General features: G+C 33.0%; 1 protein-coding gene across 1 annotated transcript; it reads right to left on the reverse strand.

The window, feature by feature from the left end:
• Positions 1-546: 546 nt before the first annotated feature.
• LOC108912309 (zinc carboxypeptidase) lies at positions 547-15,285 on the reverse strand. The gene is made up of 7 exons (XM_018717518.1): positions 15,197-15,285; positions 14,758-15,133; positions 14,209-14,378; positions 9,682-9,823; positions 3,169-3,459; positions 3,027-3,111; positions 547-782 (listed from the first exon to the last, which is right to left on the reverse strand). Coding segments are annotated over exons 1-7 (1,254 nt in total). The 5' UTR covers positions 15,199-15,285; the 3' UTR covers positions 547-594.
• Between the last annotated feature and the right edge of the window lie 1,921 nt (positions 15,286-17,206).

Here is a 17,206-nt window from a genome sequence, read left to right on the forward strand (position 1 = left end):
CTTCTTCATTGGAGCAAAGTATGCCACATCTAATGGCTGAAGAAGGTGCGTGAAATTCGGAGGCAAGAGGACAAATTCGATGCCATATTTTTAGCAGTACCTACATGACGGTTTAATGGCTATCTAGTCCGCCAGATCTGGATATGAAGAACTTCTATGCATAAAGAACCTGTTGAAGAACTTTATTCTTTAGATTTATAAAACTATAGTACATTTTCCTACTGTGTGAAAACCCAACAAGCTAAACTACAGTACAGCTACCGAGAATATGTAATCTTTATGTTATCAAAACTATGTTGATAAAGTAGATTCCTGTTTTTGCTCCCGTTATATTAAGTATTAAAGAACCTACAATTGAAATTTTTTTATAGATTCAGATGAATGGATATGTACGATTATACACATTTACCCTAACAAGAAGAAAAATAAATGATTTTACTGAATTTAAAGAAAACTCTAATTTACCAAAGTTATGTGTACTTAGTTTACTTAACGTAATGGTTATTATCAAACCGAAATTCATAGAATGGGAAAACTAGGCACAAATTTAAATGAACAAACATTTATTATAACAATAAAAAAGAAATATAATTATTATTTAGTACTTTCATATTCGTTGAGGATGGTAATCAAAGAATCGAGAGTTTCTAGTGCAGTGGGAATAATCTGTTCAGCAGGCAGAAGAAAACCAAATACCCCCGTGTCTCGGAGTTCATAAGTGTAAGCCAGTGGAGTTCCAAATGTTCCTTTTACCCAATCCATACTTCCTCCGCTAGCAACATCTACAACAATAATTTATTAATACTATTTAAAGTTTATTATAATTTCAACGTATAATAATATAAACGTGTCTTGTATCTATGTAACTAAGTCAAACTTTTAGATTACTGTTTGGTAACTAATTCATAAAATTAAGATCGTATGTTGGTGTCCGGATAAATTCTTTAAATCTCATACAAATTTCATCAAGATTATGCAGGCATTCACTTCATTTATGGTTTCAGAAACGGCGAAGGAATGCCAAAGAGGAATCCCAAACAGACCTGAAGGAAAATATGAATTACCAAATACAGAGAGGAAATATACGAATCTAACTGAATTTGACATAACCCGTGTTTTAAGTATTCGAAGAAATCAAGGATTTTACAAAATTTAATGTGAATAATGTGATTAACTTTAATCCGAATAAAATTTGTTGGGAATGTTTTAATGTACAATAAGATATTTTATTTGCTCCCAAATACAGCAAATAGACTATTAATACACTGTTTTTAAGGGGGTAAGTACATTTTACCGTAGAAGTGGAAGTTACTACGTACAACGGGAGGTAAGTGAGGTAACTAATCTCCCTACGGAAAAAAAGCGATTTCGAGTTATAAATGCATATTATATGAACAAATAAATAGAAATATTTGATGAACATTACATTTTATTAATCATTATGAATGAATATTTATAGTAATTGTACAGTTATTACATTTAGTAGCATTTATAAAATCTGGATAATTATTCCCCTCCGTTTACTAATTGTCACATTTTTCTCAAAATGATTTGACCGCTCCATTTCAATCACCGGAGGCTCAATATCATCTGACTGTTCCATTAAAACAGCATGATGCGACGTACTACTACAACCTGGAGTTGAAGTGTCATTGTAATGTTGGCTATTTCATTTTTGTTGATGCTAATATCAACTCCTGTATTAGCCAGTAACGTTGCCGATGTTCTTCGGAATGAATGGCATGTATATGTTTCAAGATGTTCTAGTATCAAAAACTCTGCAATCTTATTAGGAATCATAGAAAGGGTACTCTTGCCGACAAGTTGGTTGTAACATCTACCTGCTTGATAGCGCATAAAAAGAGTGTTGCAATTTCCAATCTCATCTTGATATATTTCTTGAGAATTTCTAGGTGAGAAACAGAGCCCAGACGAGAAGTAATTGTAAACTTACGTGACATACCATTTTTAGAATCTGGAATTGTAACTACAATAATGGCATCGAAATTTTTTAAATTGACGTTGACCAAAGTAAGTTTGCATAACTCATTAGAACGACATGCTCCTGCAATGCCTACGATCGTTACTACCTTTATTAGCAAATATGTGTTATCAAATGCCTGAACGAGAAAATCGTTGACTTGTTCTCTTGTTTGACGTTTGACTTTTTAGGTGTACCTATAGCCGTCATTCTTACGTTTCAAAAATGCTCTCAGCTCGAGGTATTTTGATATATCCACGTTCTCCTCTAAGAAAATAGTTGACTTAATCATTGAGTATTCACTCCACAAACTCGCCGGTGACTTTAAAGTTATTGACTTCTCCATGGAATATACTAGCAGTGACATTTCAGAAACATCTGTATTTTTCTTCTGGCACCATTTTTTGAAATTTCTATATGCTCGTTCATAGCACACTTTCGACTTCTCGAGCAAGAAAAATTCGCAAGCAGCATTTGCTGCTTTTTCTATTTGAAAATCACTCATTTAGAAATAATAATTCAAAACCAGCAAAATTGCAACTTTTATGTATTATTATAAACACTTTAGAAACGACAAAATCCAAACAACCAAGGCACCTTTGCAAGATTTCGAATAATGTCAAAATGAATTGTTTAAAAAATGTCAAAAAATAAAACCTAATCTTTATTTCATGAACCATAAAGAACTGTGGGAGCAGATCAAATGTTATACACCACGCAACAGTTAAGTATAATTTACCAGTCTCGGATAATACTTACCTCCTTTATGGTGTAAATAACTATTTAGAAATAAACATTTTCGTTATTCAATGAATGACATTAACACGGGTTAAAAGTGACATTTGTCTGGGTGGAAAGTAATCATTTTCCACCCTGGTAAATGTCACTTTCCATCTGGATATATGTCAAAGCCAGAAATATGTTTTTTTCAACTTACTGTAAGATTATTCTTTTTACTCTAGTCATGATATTATTATTATTGAATTTATCAAGTTTGAGAGATTAAATTACTTTTATGTGTACCTAAATTAAAAATTAAACTTACAAATAGTTTCCACAATGTTTCCAACAACGTATCTGGTCCCGTAACGCCTAGCCAGTGATTCAGCTGCCTTGAGCCCAATTGGATACTGAAATATCGATCCAAAATAGCACCTAGTCAATAAATAGATATTGTATGTACTTACTGTTACATTATAGTTGTCCAGGTGGGCAGCAGTGTGTCCGTAAGGAAGCAGCAACAACTGAGAGAACGAATGGAAACTGATGTACGCCACAAACCTGTGAGCAATGATGGAAATAAAGTGGGATAGTGTTTTGGTGCTTGTTTCCGAGAAGGCTGATGGGCCGTGGTAGGTTTCCGAACAAGGTAGAGCACTGGAACCGCCACTGTTCCAGAAATATCCCCAGTTACGATTGGGATCGGCACCAAAGCACGACCCTCCGTACGGCACCCTTGTTTTACGCCACATACGGTTCTGAAAGGCAAAGCCGATTTTTTTTTGTATTCGATCCCAAACATAAAAAAGATTTTTGGACAATATACATTACTGTTAAATTAGTTTAGTGTATTATGACCATCTGAAGCATAAGTAATTAGTAAGTACAAAATCTTCACGCTAAAGTGTTAGGTTCGCAGTAAAAAAAAAGGAAAAATTAACAACATTTTTCACTGGGCATATATTTTTCAATAAAACAACAATTCATCGTCAGGGATATGTCAAATCCATCTTTTTTTCTAATAGAAGACCTATATATTCTGTTAAAACACTTAGGATCACAAATAGATTTTGGTGTTTATGCTAATGACATAGAAAGTGTAGTGTGTTAGAAAAAGATTATTATTAAGGTGCCAAAATTTTAATTAACTCATCAAAAAACAATTTTTGTCTAATAACAAAGCCACACAAAAAAAATCATATGGTTTTGACAAACTAGTATATAATATAGTATTTTGAAGCGCTGAATTCAAATCAACTTCCAGAATTGCGCTAACACGTCACATTTTTTTCTAACCTCAAAAAATAGGTCCAAAATAGCAAAAATATACGAAGTATGAGAAAAAACTACAAAAAAAATATTGTTCACATTTCTTAGCATATCTATACAGGGTGATTCACAACTTATCCAAACAAATTTGGAAATAGATGCGGCATGAGAAATGGAGTCAATATTGTAAAAAAAAAAATTTGTAAAATCCTTATAGTTTCTGAGAAAAAAATTATTGAATATAGCACATTAAACCACTACATAGCTGGACAACTGTAGTCTCTAGCGTCATTCGCAATACGCGTGGAGAGCCCAGTGACTCCTAATACTGAAATCCATCGTTGCGGTAGTTTTTACCTGTTATCTGTGGTATTTACATCAGTTTTTTAGTAGTTAGTGTCAAAAATGGCTTGCGTGTATAGCAACTCAGAGTTGATGGATATCGTTTTAATTTATGGTGAAGCAAGACAACATTTGTATTATGGTGAAGTATTTGTGTTATGGTGAAGCAAGACATCATTTGTGTTAGTTCGTAGAAAGTGAGTAAGACGGACCCAAATGTGTTTACACGTGAGTGGATAAAATTTTGAACAATTGCTGTTGCAGCATCGGGTATGTCAAATGATTTTATTATTTAAAAACACAAATTAATTTTATTAATAATTAATAAAGGCAAAAGCATTTGAATTTGCCGATATAAAATAGGTGCGATAAAATTCTATTTACATATTTCTTTCNCTTTTGTCCTGGCTGGGCCCCGCCGGCTAGGGCCCTTTCTTCTGGCGCTCTTCTTGCTTCGCCGGCTCGTCTGTGTAAACCCCGGGGGTAGTGTCATGTTTATGTGTGGTATGGTTGGGTAGGGTAGTGCGGCTATGCAGCCTGGGATGCGCTTTGCTAAGGTGGCCCTTAGGCTAGCGCGGGAGGGGAGGGGTAAGGAGGGTGGAGAAATAAGCAAAATCAAAACATATTTTTAGGTTGGGTCCGACTGAATACTTACCTGGTTCTATGTTCAGTGAAGAACGTAGTTCTGTGGTTGAGAGGGAATAAGGTTAGAATATAAGGTTAAGTTTTGTTGTTGGGAATAAATGGAATAAAGTGTGTGTCGTACTTTGCATTATTATTAAAAGAAAACCTAAAATAAAAGGCCAATATAACAGAAAAATCAACAGTGCCGTGCAGAAGTGTATTTTTAAATCAATTTCGAACTGACCTTTTTGATTTTTTCTTTACAAAATTGTATTTGTAAAGGTCCCCTGTACATCCAGAATTTTTTTGGATAAGTTCTGAATCACCCTGTATATAATTGGGCTCGCTGAATCCAAATCCACCTTTAGAAGTCATACAGCACACTTAATTTCCTTATAACCTCAAAAAAATCGGCCAGAAATCGAGTTTTGCAAGAAATGAATAGAATCATGAAAAATTTGGTATGTAGAAGTTTTTAGGTTCACTAATCACGAATTTGAATTCAGAATTGCAAAATTCAACATAGCGGGCCCAATATGGCGGAAGAGATTTTCGAAAAATCAACAGATTCATCCAGAATTGGATCCTGGTGGGATTTGGGAGTTGCTGATCGCGAATACGAACTCAGAATTGCAAATTCAACATGGCGGATCCAATATGGCGGATTCAATATGGTTGATTTTATGCATGAATGTATTCATCTTAAAATGGATGGCTTTTTAAAAACAGAAATAGATGGACCTTTGAATGTATGGATCTTCGGATGTTAACATAATCTTCCCCACCAAACCTAACACAACCTGCTCATATAAATCATACGCAACAGCTAGCTGACAATCACAATCAAAGTGCAAACTCTAAACCTGTCATACCCTCCCCAACTAAATCTTGCGCAATAGAAGGGCTCTGACGAAGCTACGAACGCCAAACCAAACATAAACTTCTAAATGCTACATAACCGAAAGGCCCTAATGAAGCTGCGAGCTCCAAACCTTACGTAACCTGCTCAACTAGATCTTACAAAATGAATATGTTGCATAGAATTTAGTTAGGCCGGTTATGTTAGGTCTGAACTTTGTAGATTGATTAGGAGGTTCATGTTTAGTAGGATTTACATGAGCGGGTTATGTTAGGTCTGGGGTTCGCTGCTTCATCAGGAAGTATCTTTTGTGTATGATTTAGTAGATCAGGTTATACATCCAAAGATCCATTATTCAAAGGTCCATATATTCCTGTTTTAAAAAGGCCATCCATCTAGAGATGCTTGTATACATCAAAATCAACCATATTGAATCCTGGCCCTCCATATTCAATCCGCCATGTTGAACTTGCAATTCTGAGTTCGTATTCGTGATCAGTAACCCACAAAACCCCCCAGGATGCAATTCGGGATTAATTTGTTGATATTTCGGAAATCTCGTCCTCCATATTGGATCCGCCATGTTGAATTTTGCAATTCTGAATTCAAATTCGTGAATAGCGAACCTAAAAACCCCTACATACCAAATTTTTCATGATTCATTTTTTGCAAACTTCGATTTCTGGTCGATTGTTTTGAGGTTAGAAAAAAATGAGGTGTGCTGTATGATTTCTAAAGGTAGAGTTGGATTCAGCGAGTCCAGTTACATATAGCTTTGCTAAGAAATGTGAAAAATATTTTTTTATAGTTTTTTCTCATTTTTATTCGTCTATTTCTGCTATTTTTGAATTATGTTTTAAGTTTAGAAAAAAGCGCAATTCTGAGAGTGGATTCGAATTCAGTGTGTCAAAATACAATGTGATATACTAGTTTGGTCAAAACCATATCACACTTTTTTTTGTGTGACTGTAATTGTTTTCGATTTTTCTCTGGCATTTTGTTCCAATTAAAATAACGCTACGGAGTTGCCTTTTAATTAAAACAGAATGATTCACTATCTTACATTTTTTGCTAGCCTAAACAATGAGACGTAATTAACATAATTACGTCTCATTTTGTATGCTTGTATGGAAAAATGGACAGGGTCTCCCACGGTGACGAGACATTAGACATATTTCAGAAAATACTTCGATTTTAATTTTAAAAATTTGGCCAATAGTGTTTTCGAACATGACCTTTTTAACTAAAATAATGTCGTCCACGTACGCTTCCGGTTATACCGGAAGTGTGCGTCATTTTCGTTATTTTAAATGGGGGCATTATTGCATTTTCGGATTCTACGTGAAAGAGGGTTACTTTATTAAATATTCCCTATATCTAGGAGTTATAGATTTCCTGCGGAGATGCTAGTACCTAACTCTTTTCAGGAGCGTGATATCAAACGGATTTTTGGCACTTGTAAAGGACATGTTTAACACTATATGGTATACCAACAAATTAAAACATTTAATATTAGGTGGTTCATTTTTGCTATTATATTTTGATAACTTCAAACAGCTATAACTTTATTAACTTAAGTCGAACACCTGTATTTTTTTACTCTGTCGTATGCAAATTCAAATTTTCTTTCAAGCCATATAATCATTGTTAGGGTTGCCGTTACTTCTATTAGAGATATTTGCAATTTTCTATTCTTTGGACAGTTTTTCTCGTATCAGACCTGTTGTCAAATTGGCCATGACCAGAGACGCTCCAAAAACAATTGAAATAACTTGACATTTGTCAAGTTAATTGTCAAATTATAGTTATGTCTGTAATAGTTTTTGCTGAAAATTTAAATAAAAATACCTAAGATCGATCCGAAAATGCAATAATATATAGGGTGTCCCATTTTAAATAACAAAGATGACGTCAACTTTCGATATAACTGGAAGCGTTAGATGGACGCCATTATTTTAGTTGAGAATGCCATCCATGCCCGAAAACACTGTTGCCCAAATTTTCAAAATTAAAATCTAAATAGTTCCTGAAATATGTCTAATGTCTCGTCACCATGTGACACCCTGTATGTGCAGGGGGATACTCATTTTTTTTTCATTTTGATGAAGAATTGAAGAAAATGTGAAAAATTAAGAAATAAAATATATATTTTTTTGCTTTTCCAATATTTTCAAAAGTCAGGGTCGAATCTAATAATTTCACGTGATTACTCTGCATTCATTCATACAATAAAAGAGAAATTTTCAAGATTAATCAGAACCTCCTAACATTTGTCCTTTCTGATGATGATTCCAAACTGTAACGTATTTTGTGATATCTTTTTCTACAGTAGGACGTAACTATTTACAATTATTATTATGTTGCGTATAAAGTTTATACACAACATAATAAAGTATTGCTTCAGCAAATTCAAGTTTTCAATTCTCATCAAATGAACAAAGCGCCCTATTCCTTGACACTCTATTCATTGAAAATACACCTCAATTTAATTTTAAAAAGAAAATCCATAAAAGTCATTAACAAAATACGAAGGCATATATTTTGTAATTATGTAATGTAGTTATTTATTTGTGGCATCTTTTTATTACTTTTTTACTTAACACCCTTTTTTAGCGCAAAAGTTATTGTTTTCTTCTCAGTGTGACAGGAAAACCAAATTTAATCAAAGTACAACATTTTCTAGTTCTAAGAAGACAGAGGCAATAGTTTCATTACACAATAGCATAAATATATACCAACAATGCCTAGTAAACAGCTAAAATCATTCGTCAGCCAAAGCCACCAGACATATACCGATTTCAGACTTATTAGTAATCATTAAAATTCAATAGGCAAGACAATATGCATTGAACAGCAGTGACCATTGATAGATGTACCATTCTGTTATGTCTCACCTATATTCATACTATAAGGTGTTTTCTAAGTTTTCTAAAATATTTCAAAGGGTGATTCTTCCAAAATACAGGGCATTGTAGTCTAATATTTTTTGTGTATTTTTTAAATATCTTAATAATTACATTCTTTTCAAACTTTTAACAATTGAACTGCCTATTAGAGGGCATGTTGTGATGTAAACTGAATGTAATCAACTAAAATCAATACTCTCGCTACTGATATTTTTAAGAGTGAATATTACTTGACTTAAAATGGCTCATAACATTTTCTTTTCGAGATTAGTTCTGTTCTGGAAAATACTGTTCTATTAAGAATACAAACATTGTTTCAAATTCAATAACATGTTTTAGGATTTGGAATACAAACTAGTATAGATTAAATGTTGAAAATAAGCAACATTGAAAATTACGAAAATTAATAATAATAGAGGTAGTTAAATCGCAACAAGTTTGGGAAATATAAAAAGAACTGATAAAAATTACTTTAGCGCCCTATATTTTGGAAAACAAATATTTTTACTCAACTTTTCTGAATCGTATTTTATAATAATAGAAATTCTACTGTTATAAGTTAAAGGTGACGCCCTGGCTGGCATTACGTAACATTTCATTAATCAATTACTAATTAAAGACCAAAGTAATCAAACCAAACTATGAAATGATACAAAAAGTATTACTTTTAAAGTTTAAATTATATAATTAACGCTCAGGTAAGGACACCCTCTTGCAAAAGTTGGTTCTGCTACTAGTATTTATATTATTTGAAATTGTGTGCAAATATGAAATAAGAATATACAGGGTGATCCATTAACGGTACGGGGCGTCTGTACATAGGAAACTAGACTGCTACGAATGTGGGATAAACAATCTATTAACATTGTACAACCGCTGAGCGAACCGTTAACGGATCACCCTGTATAAGAAGATATATTATTTTACCACTATATTCAAAATAAAGATTAAATACTTCTGTTAACAGTGAATAAACTTACAGTTGTGTGGGTGAAAACATATCCGTCAGGGTTGAAAACAGGGAAAACGTACCAGTCATACCTTTCAGCAAATCTACGGAACTCTGGGTCTGTACTTGTTAATATTTCATTTAAAATGTATGTACTGACTGCACCAGTAATCCTGCAAAGAAGAGTAACGAGTATAAAATTATATGATAAAATTGGTAAAATAAAATTTGAGCCTATCGTAAGTAGGAAACGTTGCATTAAATTTGGTTGTTATTGCTTTTAGATACACTACTTAACCTAGCTTTCAACTACTACAGTGTTACAAAAAAATTAAATTGTTAATCACTAGGCTTAGTGCAAGCGCAGAGTCTAACAGAGCAGGCGTAAGGGTCGGTGGCCTTCACAGCTGACTCGCGTTTTGAATTTTTCAGTTATTTACGGAACCTTGTAGTATAGTTTGCGTCGCGTCGATATCTTTCTTTTTTTACGTCTGCTGTAAATTGTATTGAATTAACTCTTTATAAATAGTAACATAATTCACATTAACAACTATTAGTTGGGGGGAGAAGGGAAGTAAAATGTCAAAAGAGAAAAGAAACCGACCGGAATTATTTCAAATGTGGTTTGACAGTGATCCCGAAGGTTACATGGACATACGTATTAAACGAAATGACCTGTTTTGTACTGTTTGTGAACGCATTATAAATTCTTTTGACAAAACTAAAGTGACAAGACATTTGAAGAGCCATGCCTCGTCCAGCGCTGAAGACTTGGTATTTTTCTATGAACTTACAGACGCCTTTCTTTCAAGCAATATTAAATTAAACAAACTAAAGAACCCCAAGTTCCGTAATTCCGTAAATTAGGATCACATGGACTATCTCTAAATGAACAATTTTATATAATGGATGATGTACAAAAAAATATATACGTTGCCAATAATATACGCCCAGTTTTAGGTTTGAAGTTTCCCTATTCTTAAAATTACCCGCTTTCGAGATATTTAATTTTTTTCAAAAAAATTGAGAGAAACAGTGACTAACTTCAAACCATGTGTATTTTATAGTAAGAAAGAAAAAGCAACAATATTTATAGGGGGGATAGCTAGACCTCCTAAGCTTCACATCCATACTTTCAAAGTGGCTTAATTGCATACAGGGTGCTAGAAATTTAATGCCGAGTTTAGTTAACTTCAAACCTTCATAAGTCGTTTTTTTAAATGGAACACCCTGTATGTTTTTCTATATTCTGATACACAATTTCATTTTCTTTCGAACGGTATCAGGGTTCCCTATACCTATCTCTTCTAGTTTCTAAGTTATCTACCATTTTTGTGTAATCACCTAAAATCATGTAATTTCTTGCGAGGATAGCTGTGGAATTTTTAGCAAAACTTCAAAACAAACAACTAAACTATCACCAGTTATTTATTATTATTTATTCACAGACGTTGCAATGGGATTCTAAGCAGAACATTTACAGTTTTTAACGAGACATATCCCAATTTTCCAACCAATGAGCAGAATAAAGTTAAGAAGAATTCTAAAAAATGAACTTCATACATAGTAATACACAATTTTGATTATGTATGTTGATAATAATAATGCAATAAGATAAAAAAATGACTTAAAAAAGTCAACAATGTTTAATATGAGCCCCATTAATAGCTAAGCACTTGTGGATTCTAGAGATAACAGCATCAGTCACCGATTTGCTATTTCAGCTGCAGGCAATTCATGGAAAGCTCTTTGAGCAATCAAATCCTATTTTGAAGCAACAGGTGTAGAATAAACTTTTTGCTTTATTACTCCCCAAACATAAAAATCTAATGGAGTGAGGTCGGGAAACCTCACTGGCCAATTCCACGGTCCTAGGCGTCTCATCCATCTATATTCAAACATTTCAGTCAGCTGTTGATCGATTCGATTGTGACAGTGAGGTGGAGCCCCATCTAATTGATACCAACACTTCCTTGGTTCGTCTAATGGTATATCATCTAGAAAATCTGCCACAACCGTTTGCATTTAAATTTTCTTCGAAGATATGGTAAGAAATTTGGTTATCTTTAACTAGACAAAAATCATTTGCGCTAAATTTATTTTGAAAGTTTCTTTCCCGGATAACATAAGGATTTTCAGATGACAACAAATGAGTATTATGTCTATTAAAAATACCTTCTCTCGTAAATTTTTACTCGTCTGTCCATATAATATATTGCAAAATTTGTGGATCTCTTGGTATCGCACTAACATCGTTTCACAAAATTGTACACGTTGCACGGCGTCACCCGGATGAAGAGCAGAAAGTAGCTTAAATTTGTATGGATGCATATCATTAATTCCTAGCATCCTGTGAATGGACGCTCGTGAAATGCCTAAATCATACTCTGCGGCATGAGTTGCTTATTCTGGATGAACATTAAAATAGGCTAGCATATTTATTACATTATCTTCATTTGAAGTTATTGGTTTTGGTAAAATTCTTTCTGCACAAATTTGATCATACTCTAGTTGATTTGCTAAAATTCTTCTTAAATTTTTTCTGCTCATTGGTGGTAAATTTGGATATCTCTCATTAAAAACTGTACATATTCTGCTTATAATCCCATTGCAACGTCCGTGAATGAATAATAAATTTAAAATATCAGCATTTGAATATATATTGTTTTCCATTTCTTATAAACACAAAATTAAACTGTCACTGCAAGAGACTAACAACAAAGTGACAGTTTAGTTGTTTGTTTTGAAGTTTTGCTAAAAATTCCACAGCTATCCTTGCAAGAAATTACATGATTTTAGGTGATTACACAAAAAATAGTAAATAACTTAAAAACTAGGAAGAGATAGGTATAGGGAACCCTAATACCGTTCGAAAGAGAATAAAATTGTATATCGGAATATAGAAAACATACAGGGTGTTCCATTAAAAAAAAACGATATATGAAGGTTTGAAGTTAACTAAACTCGACATTAAATTTCTAGCACCTTATATGCAATTAAGCCACTTTGAAAATATGGATGGGAAGCTTAGGGGTTTAACTATCCCCCCCCCCCCCTATAAATATTGATGATGTATCTTTCTTACTATAAAATACACATGGTTTGAAGCCGGTCATTGTTTCTCTCCATTTCTTTGAAAAAAATTAAATATCTCGAAAACGGTTAATTTTAGGAATAGTGAAACTTCATAAAAGTCCACCTAAAATAACAAGTAGAAACCAAAATTGCAATAATATATAGGATGTTCCATTTAAAATAAGCAAGATGGTGGTGACTTCCGGAATAACCGGAAGTGGTACCTACGTGGACGCCATTATTTTGGTTCAGAAGGACATGCCCGAAAACCCGGTATCCCAAATTTTCAAAATTCAAATCGAAGTAGTCTCTGAAATCATTCTAATGGGTCGTCACCGTGAGACACCCTGTATGTAGTATTATCTGGTACATATCAAGAGTTACCAGCAAATATATTAATATATAGTTCATGCCTCAACAATTCTCATACTGTCGTTGTCAACAGTAGACGTTGATCGGTCATTTTCCCTACACAAGTTAATATTAAATGATAAACGTCGCCGTTTCACTAAAGAAAACTTAGAAAATCACGTAGTAATATGTTTTAACTCCTTCCAATATGCCTCGGAAGTCTTGTCTCAACACTAAGGTCTATCGGGTAAGTGGTGTCATTTAAAATATAAGTATTTTATCCTCTACTTAGCCTCGCTCTTTGGTAATAATACTATGTTGCGACATATTTTCTGTAAAGATACTAATATTTTCATTCGTAATCTGACTACGGTCCTGTTAAACTCCTCGCCGCACTAAGCCTATATAGGTAAGCACAAATTTTTTAAATAAGAATTAATAAGACTTTCCTTCCACTTTTTATATAAGCACCTCTTTTCTAAGATGCGGGATGTTAAAATGATTTTGCAGAGACTATTTCTCAACCGGTAATTTTTTTATGTAATTATGATTAAACAAATCGAAGCACGGAAGTGATTTACCTTCCCATACTTTTCAAGGCATATCCATAATGTGTATGTGTACAATGGTATTTTGTTTTCTGGATCAAGCATATGTTTTTCAAATTTTCTGAATGCTATTAAAAATTTTATTTTTGTTTAGTTTCGAACTTCTTTGGACATGTGACAGGACATTTTTGGTGACGTTACGCATTTTTTTTAATTGGTGTCTGAAATATTAACTTTACTGACGGTTGTGGATAACGTTATCATAATTTAATACAGAGACTTCTACATTCTGCAGTCCAAAGTTTAAAATTGAAGAAAAAACATAATAAGGACAGATAACAAAAAAATGGAAAATTTCTAATTGCAAAGCTTATTCCTTTTTCTTTAGGACAACATTTAAAGAGGCCCCTAAACGAAAACGACGTAAGGAAAGTGCCATTATTTTCGAATAATCTGTGATTAACTTCTTGACCTGCTTGTCTGTAGCACTCTATACATATATTTGTTAATCCATTTTTTTAATTTGTCTGTTAAACTATCACATAAAATTGACATAAAATTTGCATAAAATTGAAAGAACTTACCATTCTCTAGCGTGGATTAAAGATTCTAAGAATACAGCGTTGTTTTGGTTAGCAGGACTAAAGGATACTAGAACTCCTAGAATTTCACGTCCTTCGAAGGAATAACCACCGCGAATAAGAGTCACAGTATCAGGATAATTCGTGGCTAATGATCTGAGAAAACTGTTGTACTGAAATCATGATGAGATGATATTATCTGTACAAAAGGTTAGGTCATATTTTATTAATTTCATATTTACAAATTATTCAAATTAAAATACAAAATATTGACACTTATCGATGACGATACGATGATCAATATTAGGCACTATTGCAAACTAGTTTATTCAACGTCAATGCTAGAAAGAAATTGTAATCTTTTAGTTTTAAAGCGATTCAAAATGGATTTCTTATACCAATAAATATACGCCTCATTCTACGAATAGCCAATGAAATGAACATTAAAAGCTTTTAATAGAACTTAATGTTAAACTAGAATAATTGTACTATATCTATAAACAAGAAATAAATACTTAACGCAAGATAAATATTGTAAATAATTCAGAATACCTCATCGTATGTGTGATAACTAGTCCAACCAAAGCTTCCTGCCCTAGCCTGTGGTCGAAGACCTTCATTATCGATGTACTTTTGTACATTTTCCATCAACACACTAGCATTCATCCCTCTAGACTTAGCCATACTTTCAATATAATCGACACGGTAAGGTGGTACCATGAGATCTACTGGGGTTTCTACTTTGATTACAGGACTCCAAAAGTTATACTCAGATAGTTGATCCGTGTTTTCCATTTGTTTAAGAATATCGAGAGTCTCCTCATCGTTAGGAATCAATCTGTAGACTTTGTAATTATCGAACCTGATTTTTTCAGCCAAGGAAAGGGTGACACCCAGAGCAAGTAAAGGAAAAAGGAACCTCATTTTCCTGAAACAGCAAAACGAATAATGTATTAATTTCGCAATTTATACATAAAATATAGACACTTACATTAAACCTGTAAAATTAAATTTCCACTGGCACTGGGAATATAACTATTGAGACGCATTTATATATCACAATTTAGTTGTGAAACTAATCTTAGACTAATCCAGGTCTTACAATTCACTTAATATTTTCATTTAAGGATTAGAAGAATACTGGAAGGAAATAAAACATTAAACAAGTTATCTGTAATCAGCGACAATCCTTGATGTATAATTTATAATATGGATTAGTGATTTCACTATTTTAATCTAAAATACAACAAAGGTTATACAAAAGAATTTCTTTGTAGGTATACAGAATGTCCCGCATTAGGCTATTGATTATATCCAAAAAAAAAAAAAAAAACGGGGTTAAAAGGAACTATGACGATCATGCAATTTTATTGCATGAATCGTTAAAAATTTCAATTCTGACTTTTACTCTACAGGGTGTCCCGAAATTCATGCAACAAAATTTGATCATAGATTCTTAAGACAAATTTAGGGGACCCGTATTTTTTATTTTTGCCAAGTGGCCCCCTCTTTCGGAGTTACAGCCCCCGAAGTCCACCCCTAAGAATAATCTTTTTTTTATATCTCAGAACCCTGTTGTACGAGAATCACTAAATTTGGGATTTTATGACATGTGGAATCTGATGGTGCTACTTTTTTGGCGGGGAACCCCCTTAAGACAATTATTCGTGGGCCCCCTTGTCTTTGGAGCCAAAAAAATTGGGTCGCATATTTAAATTTCTTAAAAGTTATCAGTCCACTAGAAATCCATTAAATTTAGGAATAATTTTTTGTCTCTTTATACTTTTTTCGTAAAACGCAATGTTTTCGAGAAAAATGTCAAAATGTGATCGAATACATATCGTAATTCGCTAATTTCCTCAAAAACATTTCGTTTCACGAAACAAATATAATGAGACAAACAAGTTTCTAAATTCAATGGCTTTCTAGCTAACCAATAATCTTTAAAAAAATCAAATTTGCGACCAAATTTTTCTGGTTCCAAAGACAAGGGGGCCCACGAAAGGGCTTAAGGGCTTAAGGGTGTTTTTCGCCAAAAAGCGTAGCACTGTGAGATTCCACATTTCATAAAACCCCTGTGGACCAAATTTAGTGATTCTCGTACAACATGGTTTTGAAATATAAAAGAAACTTCTTAAGGGCAGATTTCAGGGGGCTGTAACTCCGAAACAGGGGACCAGTTGGCAAAAAGAAAAAATACGGGTCCTCTAAATTTGTCTTAAGAATCTATGACCAAATTTTGTTGTGTGAATTTCGGGACACCCTGTATATGTATAGCTACTTCCCACCTCAAAAATTGAAATTTTGATTTTAAAATTTGTATTAGGACATTATTTGAGGTTATAAACAGATTTGTTTTATAAAAATGTTGTGTAAAATGATAAATAATGGTACTCTCTCTTGAGTATTTTCGTGTTTTTTTAATTTATGAGCACCCTGTATATCTAATCTAAGATGTTTGTATGACAGTCTCATTTTTTCGAAAGGATAAAGAATGACAATTTTCGATAAAGTCAAAAATAAAAGAGTTTACATTATTAATAAACTTTATTGTACTTAAATTCTCAAGTTTTACTAAATTATTTTATTAAAAAAAGTAAAAAAAAAATCAAAAAATCTTATTTTTTGCTTTCTTTAAAATTGTTTATTAACGATTTTTTGCATAAAATTTTCCTTTTACATTTTTTAAACAAGCCATTTTGATGAGAAATTCAATTCTCTACAAAATTTTTCCTATGAACTATACCGAAATTTTGCTTCGTTTTCGTGCTATATTTAAAAAACTGTAAAAGTGAATTTTCACTCACATCTTCAATTTCAACCTTCTAATTTAATAGCACCCCGCGGTTTTTTCATTTTTAATGACCCTTCAAACGTCTTATTTCCTTCCTTTTTTGCAAAAAATGAGAATTAAAATCTATAAGGATAAACGCGACCAAAAACGAAAAATTTTGAGCGGCCATATTCAGTCAATTTTCATCCAAAAAACTTTACAACCTCG

This window comes from Anoplophora glabripennis, unplaced genomic scaffold, assembly GCF_000390285.2.
Source record: "Anoplophora glabripennis isolate ALB-LARVAE unplaced genomic scaffold, Agla_2.0 scaffold569, whole genome shotgun sequence".
NCBI classification, from domain to species: Eukaryota; Metazoa; Arthropoda; class Insecta; order Coleoptera; family Cerambycidae; genus Anoplophora; species Anoplophora glabripennis.

Bases quoted from the DNA above. Each gene is read 5' to 3' on its own strand.
- LOC108912309 (XM_018717518.1), bottom strand. The intron at 14,379-14,757 runs GTATTCTGAATT...TCATGATTTCAG, and splicing joins GTTATCACACATACGATGAG to TACAACAGTTTTCTCAGATC. The intron at 783-3,026 runs GTAAGTTTAATT...TTATTGTTGTAG, and splicing joins AAACATTGTGGAAACTATTT to ATGTTGCTAGCGGAGGAAGT.